Here is a 9877-nt window from a genome sequence, read left to right on the forward strand (position 1 = left end):
GTTAGTCTATCCGTACCCACCTTTGTGAATATTTTAAAACTAACATTAAGCAAACAGATGGGACGAAACTGCTCTATGCGTGTCGCCCCCTCCTTCTTTGGTATCAACGTAATTGTACCGAAATTTAGATGGAAGAGCTGTAAGTTACCGACAAATAGATCATCAAACATTACCATAAGATCTGTTTTGATGATATGCCAACATTTTTTGTAGAACTCCGCCGGAAACCCATCAGTTCCAGGGGCTTTACCGCACTTCATTCCACCAATAGCATCCAACACCTCTTTCTCCGTAAAAGGAGCAGACAAAGACTCATTATCGGCCTCTCCGACTTGAGGTATGTCTGCCACCTGGTGTTCATCCATAGTTACAAAACTATCATGAGGAGCACCGAAAAGTTGTTTATAATAGTTTGAGATATACAATTTTAAGTTCTCATGACCTACAATTGTACCCTCGTCCTGCTCGAGCTGCAAGATCCTCTTTTTTCTATGTTTGCCATTTGCAATCAAGTGAAAAAAATTAGTGTTATTATCACCAAGAACGATTGCCCTCACTTTCTCTCTAGATGCCCACTTCATTTCCTCCTCTCTAAGAAGTACACGGAGTCTTTGTTCGGCCTCAAACCTTAGACTTCGCTCATTGGAGTTGAGCATAGTAGTCTCAGCTTTTCTATCAAGCTCATCAATCGATATAGTAAGCCTGTCCCGCTCCTCTTTATAAGACCCCGAGGCATTCTTAGCCCAACCACGGAGGTATTGTCTAAGATGTTTGATCTTATTTTGACATCGTTCCACATTGGTATTTCCACCCACGTTCCTATTCCATTCCGAGGCAATTATCTCCATGAAACACTCCCTTAAGAACCAGCTGGACTCAAAGGAGAACCCATGTCTATTCCCCGTATGTGATGCATCCATCATATCTAACAGGAGAGGAGTGTGATCCGAGACTGCGCGCAGAAGCACACGCACAGAAACAAGAGGGAATTTCTGTTCCAATCAATGGTAGACAGAACTCTATCCAACTTCTCAAAAGTTTGCTTTGGTAAGGAATTCGCCCATGTAAAATTCCGACCCGAGAGTTCTATTTCCCTAAGATCAAGGCTCTCAATAATAGTGTTGAACATGAATGGCCATCTACCATCGAAATTATCATTGTTCTTTTCACGAGCCCACCTAATAATATTGAAATCACCCCCAATCAAAAGTGGTAATTTCTCATCACAGATTCGTACTAAATCTGCAAGAAATTCAGATTTAAGTTCCGGTTGAGCCGCCCCATACACTGCTACAAGAGCCCATCGAAAGCCGTCACTTTTGGAAGTAAACCTAAACTTAACTGCAAAATCACCGAACACGACTTCCCTAACCTGAAGTGTGTCGCATCTTACTCCAAGTAAGATCCCTCCAGATCTTCCTCTTGGAGGGAGGCAGTGCCAATCAAAATCGACCCCTGCCGATAGAGAATTTAGAAACTGAGCTGTGAAATTATCGCGGCCTGTCTCCATAATGGCGATAAAGTCAAGCTTATGCTCAATTGTTGCATCAGCAAGGAATCTGGTTTTAGCCAAGTCACGCAGACCTCTGCTATTCCAAAATACGCCTCTCATCGTTCATCGTAGAATTTTTTAGCAATTTTAAAGCGAGCACTTCTGCGAACTGCAGAGATCGGATAAATCTTCCGTCTCCAAGACCCCTTTGGTTTCTCCCCGAATTCCTAGTCCATACAACCAGGAGTATTTGACTCGGTTAGACGAGTCAACTCGGGGTCCAAAATACCATCCAGAAAAGAATGCCCCCCATCTTAGGCTCATCACTGGGCATAAGATTCTCACATAGAGAATTTAGCCCGCCAAGGTCATTAATCTCAGCATCTGTCATAGGTTTAACAGCAGCCAAATTTCGAACAATATCAAGAGCCCTATCTACCTCTAATCAAGTAAATCATTAATAGATTTCGCAACTTCTGCATTAGAATTACCGAGAGATACCCCAATAGCAGTGGCCTTATCAATAATTTCAGTAGGGGAAAAATGAAGAATGGAATTTTCCAAATTAACCGACATACCTGTTGAAGATTCCACATCCCTCATTTTAGCAACTCGCATCGCACGTCCCAGCTGCAGGTCATCTGCATCTGGCTGCTCCTGAATCCGCTGACTAGACCTCCTATCCAGTGTCGTAGGATCTGGTATACCGCCAAACGCTACGACATCATCATCAGTGAACGAAAGCCTCTCTGAGTTAACTCCCTCGGCCACAAGCATCTCAGACTCGGACGCTTGAGGAGGTACCACAACGTCCCCCTCCTCCTCAGCCCGTAGGCTCGCCATCAGCATCGGAGCCGAAGCCTCCTCAAGCCTAGCCCGACTCAGGTAGTGATCGAAAGAAATCGCTGGAAGTCCCTCAACTGGAGAGGACGGCTGCAACGAAGCACATGCAGGTAGCTTCCCACCGAAAAAAAACTTCACTGCCTCTGGTTTTTATCCTGAATTGGCTGCCCGGGCCTATCATCATATGACGGTGACGAAGCCGGCTGAACCGAACCAAAGCGCAACTGCGCTAGCGGGGAGGAAGTCACACCAACACATGCTGAAGAGGATGCCACCCCACCAGGAGCTGGTCCCCCCGATCCTGCCAACAAAGCTGGCACAACCGACCCAGGTGCAGGCGCCTGTGACACTGAATCACCCTTGGCCGAATCCGTCGGCCCCGACGCACCATCTCTATCCGCACCATCTCTGTCAGTCATATCCACATCAGGATCCAGCACACCGTCAACTGATACAGAAGGTCTCTCTATCTCAAGATGGAGGGTAAATCTTCTACCCCCAAAAGTCCAAAGCACTTCATCCGGAATCAACCCCTTATCTATGACGCTAACGAGAACTCGAGCAACTCCATTGTTATGCGTGAACGCCATATCAACCTTCTCAGTTTTTCCAATCAGTGACCCAAAGCTCCATGCGACCAAGAAATCATTTACTGCCTTTGACGGGGCTCCAGAGAAACGAACCCAAATCTGATCCATAGGCACCCCCTGAGGCTCATCATCGTTCCACACATCGAACTCGAGGATACAAGACGTGCTAGGCACTCTACACATGCCGAACTTGAGCAGCCTTGCTAAATCCTCCTTGGAAGGAAACACCACCTTGAACACAGTCTCAGAAATCGCAATAGGCTCCCAACGGAAAGTTGACGACACAAGATCCCGAAGTTGTTGCACAATCTGATGCACAGTCATCCTCCCACTAGCGACAGTGATCATACCAATAAGAGCCGCATCTGGCACATGTACTGTCGACGTCAAAGAAGGAGACTCAAAAAACATAAGCTCCTCGGAGCAGACTCCATAAATAGCCATAATGGGCATCTGGCCAGTCAAAAGGGGGCACACAGAAGAAACATGAACAGGTTTGAGACAGAACTCACAAAGATCCGCCGCACATTCAGACACAAAATGACCGTTCTCTCCGCATCGATAACAAGTCATTTTTCCTTCTTTCGCGCCCACTTAGTTGGACGATCACTCCCATCAAGCTTAGTAGCACCTTTGTCCGACGAAGCCAGAACACCATCATTAGTGCCCTTTAGAGGCGGGGTAGAAGACGACGCAACCAAAGTCTCTTGTCGCTGTTCAAAATCAGTCCCAGCGGCAGTCTCAGGCGGCACCAGAGGGCGAGGGTTCCGGCCACCTCCACGACCTCCCCACTTCTGGCGGAATCCACCTCTCTTAGGGCCAGCCGACCCCGGCACAAACTTCCCGGGAGGACCCGAGAACCCTTGGGCATTAGCAGCAGAAGGCTGCCATGCGTAGCCGCGACCCCCTCGAGCCGAAGAAGATCCTCTGTGATGTCCAGGACCGTAAGCATGAACGCCGTCATCGCCCCACCGCCCACGCGGCTGAAATCGGTTAACGTCATGTCCCGTCAGCGAACCCTCAGCCGCAGGAGGCACCGCCGGCTTGGCAGCAACGGAAGCATGTTGCCTGGGACCCTGGCCCAAACCCTTGCCGGTGCCCTGGTGCTTCCCTTGCGCCCCAGTAGCGCCAGCTAGTCCCGACGGGGGCTTCGCCTGCGCCGCACCTCTCCCTGACATTGCAGGAACACAGCGGGCAGGGGAAATCAGAGGCGCCCTTCCTGGACCCAGACGAGGGAAGCCAGCCCTAGGCACCCTCGCAATCGAAAGAGAAACGACGGGGCAGGGAACCCTCGGTCTCGAGATATGTCCGTCGTCAAGCACTAAAACCCCAGTCTCGGCCTTATACCCAGCTTGTGCATAGCCCATGAGAGAAGGAGTCATATCCGGCCCAGCTACTGACAGCGCGGCATGCAGGAAATCAGGCCGAAATTCTCGCAACGGCTGCGCTGCCATCGCCGTCGATGTCGCCCGAGGAACAGCCGGCTCTAGCCTTGACCGATCGAGATCATGGCGAATAGTCGGCCTGCCAAACGACCTAATCTTTCTGTTCTTCTTCTTCACCGTCTGCCTATTCGGCAAGAGGAAGTCGGAGAGCGTAGCAGGAGGTAGACTTACCTTGGGTAAGGGACCAATCCATGGTCGAACCATCGACAGCGGCCTCGCCGCCTACTTCGACAGGCGCATGTCGGGCTGCGTTCTGCGGCGGATCACGGTCATTCAAAGCCGATCTTCGACATCGGCGCTCTTCGCAGCCTCTCCAGCGTCTCCATCCGCATCGTCGCCCTTGTCTAGCTGATCATCTCCACCGCCATCGTTCGCACCATCGTCTTCTTCCTCCTGGTCGGCAAGCACCCAAAACCGACCACCAAAACGAGGCAAAGGACTAGATAGATCGATACAAACCTTATCATTCTCTAGATCTTCCTGTAGAGAGTCGTAAAGATTCCCCACGACCACCTGGAATGAATCGATCTCCAAGCAATCTCCAGCCTTAGGAGATTCAAAGTCCTGCAAATATCGACCCGCCAAGATATCATTATCCTCATCACGAAGTGTGATCCAACGCGAAACCGCATGAAAAACAATGGATCCGAAGCGCTGCAATCTTTCTGTAGATGCGGCATCCTCGTAGGAGACCGCCCACCTCCGATGCGCCGATGCGCCGTCCCGCCCCCTCTCTAGAACAGCAGGAAGCGGATCGCCACCGACGCGGCAGCCGCCAGAGCGAGACGGCAGCGCGCTAGAGGGAACGCCAGCGACGATCGCATGAGAAGTCGCCCCTCCGGACGCCTCCGAGGTCGCCCCTCCAAACGTCTCCATCGCCATCTCCTTAGTGTTTCATGAAATATGTTATCACATCCGTAATGCATAGTATCATGTACTAGTATCATAAAACGGTTCATTTATTATCATGAATGACACATACTAGCACAACATTTAATATGATACGGTATCATAATATGATACTCAATCATCTCTTTCTTCATTTAATTTCTATGCCACCTCATCAAATATACCTAGGTGGCATGCATGATACTACTTATGATACTCTCATTACAACCGGACTTAGCTATTGGCCGGGACCACGTCAGGGCACCATGTCGGCGAGCGAGCGCCCGTTATTGTGCGCAATTAGTGAGAAATTGCATTTTCGTGTTATGATTAGAGTTACATGGATGTTTTTTCATGTTATGAGAAATTTTCATATGGATTTCTTTATGGCATACAACAATGATTGATTTTGTTTTCTGATGTATTCCAAATCATTTAGGTAACGCAATAATATTTGCATGTTATACAATGTATTACTCCCTCCGTTCTAGAATATAAGGTATATGGATTTCCATGCAAGTCAACCATTTGAATGTTTTGACCAAGATTATAGAATAAAACAACAACATCTGGAACACCTAATAGATATAATATGAAACTACCTTTCATGATGGATCAAATGATATAAATTTCATATTATGGATATTGATATGTTTTTCTAAAAACTCAGTCAAACATGCAATCGTTTGACTTTTGAAAAACAAATACACCTTACACAACATCTGAAGTATTGTTTAGTGTTATCCAGAATATGAGATGCCGAGCCTTATTTTATTACCTTTTTTATGGCAAGACTCCTTTTCCCCTTTCTCTATAGTCCACCTCCCCGATTATTCTAGGTGGCGTCGTCTCTTGGGCTAAAGTGTTCCATAACACTCTCTTTCCTTATGAATATGCTATAACACCAATCTTCTTATAATTGAAGAGCCCACATTCAATTGAGGTCTTCAATTGACATTGTGATATTCGTTTTTGACAGTAACCAATCTGTTGTTGGATGGTTAGAGGGACCATGGTATCCCCAGTCAACCACAGTTCAAGTCTTCGGAAGATGCTCATAGAAATAGGGTGTACGTGTATACGTTCATAGCGGTGACTGTATACACGTGTATATAAACGCTTGCGTCTGTACCGTTTTAAAAAACATCTGATTTTGACCTGATTAACAATTTCTCAAAGCTTTCTTATTTAATTATTTTATTTATACTTCTATAACGCTGTACTCCTTAGTTTAAAGAGTCATATTTAATTAAAGTCTCCAAGACTCCAACTAAAATTGGGTCACCCGATTTTGACAAATACACTATACTTCCTAGTGGGTTCGGTTTATGATTTTGATCAAAACAAACGGTTTTTCAAATCAATCGACATCAACCGACCTATAAACACATATCAATTATGCCCATGCAGCTGTCGACGTAAATCTTTTCCAGATATATAAAGTTGGTTAGCATATAATATAGAATCACACCACGAAAGGCCCATCGAATTACCGAACTATTAATAAAAATAAAACACACTATGTCATCTCCCCCACACATCAGGCGAAATATTTCATTAGTTTCAAAATATAAGGGCTATTAGTATTTTCAAAAGTCAAATTCTTTAACTTTGACCAAGTTGACAACAAGAATATCGACATCCACAATAGTAAATAAAAAAAATCTGAAAATTCATTTAAAATGAATCTAATCACAACAATTTGATATTACAGATTCTGATATATTTATTTATAATTTTAATCAAATTTAAAAGATTTAACATTTTTTAAAAGTAATACACGTTGTATTTTAAAACAGAATGATTAGTTTTTTTTTAATCTAACGACGCAACAAAGCGCGTCCAATCCTTCTAGTTCCCGACTGCACCGGGTAATGAAATTGCCATGACGGAATGGTTGGACGTATTTCATTCAAAACTTGCGACGCCAGTTGAAGAAGAAGAAGAAACATTCCGAGAAAATGTATAAGTGAACGCACCATGCGACCACACTTCATGCAATGCGAATTAACAGTTCAGCTGACGTTACTGAAATCGCAGAGTGGTTAGCAGGCAGCAACAAAATGTGTATGCAGAACGATTTGCAACGTGAACTTTCTTCTCACACTTGAGAGCCCATCTTAAAAATACATGTATCATTGTCTCTCACTGGTTCCAATCTAATTTGGAGTCTTGAGATCATTTCTTTCACCATGACTGTTTTTTGTTTCATGTATATGCATATTACAGCCACTGTGACAGGCTCAAGTAAATGTAGATCCGTGACAGAGCACAGTCCAATCTTTGTCGAAACCAATATATTTCTGAAGTTCCAAATGATGAACTTTTCACAGATGATTTAATGTACTACTCCCTCCATCAAAGAGCTTGAGACAATTATTTTGGGACGGAGGGAGTACTGTATATGGTACTCCTATGAAAGAATTCAACAAATGGATTTGTGCTAACTTGTTCCTTTTGCTTGTCAGAGTTTTTTTTTTTCGAATATGCTTGTCAGAGAATACAGTGCTGAATGACTTTAAACTGCGAATCTATGATTTCTTCAAGCAGATATTAGCGAGTCGCAGTATGGTTTCAGCCATAGGTCTCCATCGACATAAGACGTGTTCAAGTAAGGCAATGCTTGCACATCGCTGAGCTCGAGAGCGTACGGCGCTCTGCCCGCCAGGTTTGCACCACCACCAGTACACTTGTACTCTCCATAAAACACACTCCTGCCAATGGAAATCATACAACAAACTGATGTTCAGCGTGCATTTCGAATTCATTCCAGAAAGAAAGCACTAGCAGTGCAGGAGGCATACTGATCTCTTGAAGGGTCATTCCAATCATTCCATCCATCAGAGGCGATGATCTCCGACATCGAAGTGTATGCGAATACAACGCGGGAGTAAGGTCTCCACGCTCGCCCGAGCCATATCCACCCGGTGCCGCCGATGCTGCAGTTGACAAACGAATAGCCGGTGTTTTCTTGGGTGGATTCCCGGGCATGCGCGGTTACTGAACCAGTGATGGATCTCACCCCTGCGGGCACAGGATCTGCTATGGAAATCAATCTGCAGTTCTGAGGAGTGCACATGTTGGAGCAAGCAATTAGCGAACAGACTCGGTGCTCTTATCTTGCGGTTCTGGAAAAATAGCTTTGACTCACCTCATAGAGTGACCTAGCATCTCCGAAGATGAAGTCGATGGAGCCCTGAATGAAACATTCCTTGAAGTAATGCCGGCCCCGATCATCGTGCAGTGTATCTTGTGCCCCAAAGAAGCCGCAGCCCCAGAATGCCGCCTGGTCACCGCCGATCCTCAGAGCGACTGCCTGAGCACCGACATCACCGGGTCTTGGAATTGGTGCTACATTCTGGTGTCAGGATGATTAGGAGAGTTACAGTGCTACTCAATGTGCACGCAGTGTGGTTTAACTGAAACATGATCTGCCGTGTTTGCGGTTACCATGAAACTGATGTTCTTCGCGACAAAGCCGGCGGCGAAGACAGAAACCGAAGCGCTGTAGAAGGTTCCGTGGGACGAGTTGGCGGTGTCGTTCCACATGATCGCCGTCAGATCGAATCCCTGCCCCTGAAATGTGATGTTGGGCTTGGTGGCGGGGACCGTCACTTTCTCACTGTAACAATGCAGCTTCATTAACAGCACACTTATTAATTCTGCACTTTGAATATCGATTGCTGTTAGTCCGATCAAAGAAAAATTGCTTACAAGTAGATGCCCTTGTTGATCCACACAACGTTCCTCTTCTGGCTGGACCTTGGCACAGCGTCCACCGCGGACTGCACCGTGGTGAAGTCGCAGCAGCCATTGGGGTCGACACAGAAGATCGATGTTGCTGCCGTGTCAGGCGGAGGGAAGTCCGGGGGGAAATCGTCGCAGAGCGGGTTATACGCACCACGACGGCGATGATAGTTAGAAAAGTAATGGACTGTAAGAAAATCAAATGGAAGGGAAGGCGTTGCAAGATCAAGGAGGGCTCCAAGGAAGGAGGTGGTTGGGTTATTGAGATGGGCAAAGAGGAGCAGAAATGCAGCAGGCACGCAGCAATAGAGGGAGATGACTTTGGCGCTCATTTGTACAGCTGAAAGTCTCACTATTGCTTCGGAATATGAGGTGGGTCTGAGGGCATTTTAACAGGATGAAATGCGCTTTAAGAAGCAGCCTAAATTGCATGCCTTGCAAACAACCGATCTCCTTTCTTCAAGCTTGAGACGCCGCACAAGCCAGCAGCCCACAGGAGCAGCTATCATCTAAACAATGAAGCATTTCATGAGGTGAAAAGGAAGGTTCATGTCACTGTCAGAATCCAGGCGTTATCTGATCAAGTGGTTGCTTCAAAGGTTGGTTCGCCGCGAGAATTAGCAAATGCCCATATCCAAAAGAGGAAACCATGAGATCACGCGAAAGAGGTGTGCTTAACCATAAAGACAGAAGGAAGAAAAAGGTAAGGCTAGCTGTGAGGTCGGCAAAAAGGTGAATATATTTTGTTACCTTATTAATCCTAACAAGGTGTAAACCAGTGAAATAGCAGGTCACCATCACAAGACAGAAATAAACAGGCTATAGATGATATTGCTTCAAATAAGGTTCATAGTGTGCCTACCATAGCCCAT

General features: G+C 46.2%; 1 protein-coding gene across 1 annotated transcript; it reads right to left on the reverse strand.

Annotated features, from left to right (window-relative positions):
- Positions 1-7324: 7324 nt before the first annotated feature.
- On the reverse strand, positions 7325-9474 carry LOC123447022 (probable pectinesterase 8). The gene is made up of 5 exons (XM_045123578.1): positions 8973-9474; positions 8709-8880; positions 8410-8616; positions 8063-8322; positions 7325-7972 (listed from the first exon to the last, which is right to left on the reverse strand). Exons 1-5 carry the CDS (start codon positions 9335-9337, stop codon positions 7801-7803), a joined length of 1176 nt encoding a protein of 391 aa, XP_044979513.1. The 5' UTR covers positions 9338-9474; the 3' UTR covers positions 7325-7800.
- Positions 9475-9877: the final 403 nt, after the last annotated feature.

Source organism: Hordeum vulgare, chromosome 4H, assembly GCF_904849725.1.
Source record: "Hordeum vulgare subsp. vulgare chromosome 4H, MorexV3_pseudomolecules_assembly, whole genome shotgun sequence".
In the NCBI taxonomy this organism is placed as follows: Eukaryota; Viridiplantae; Streptophyta; class Magnoliopsida; order Poales; family Poaceae; genus Hordeum; species Hordeum vulgare.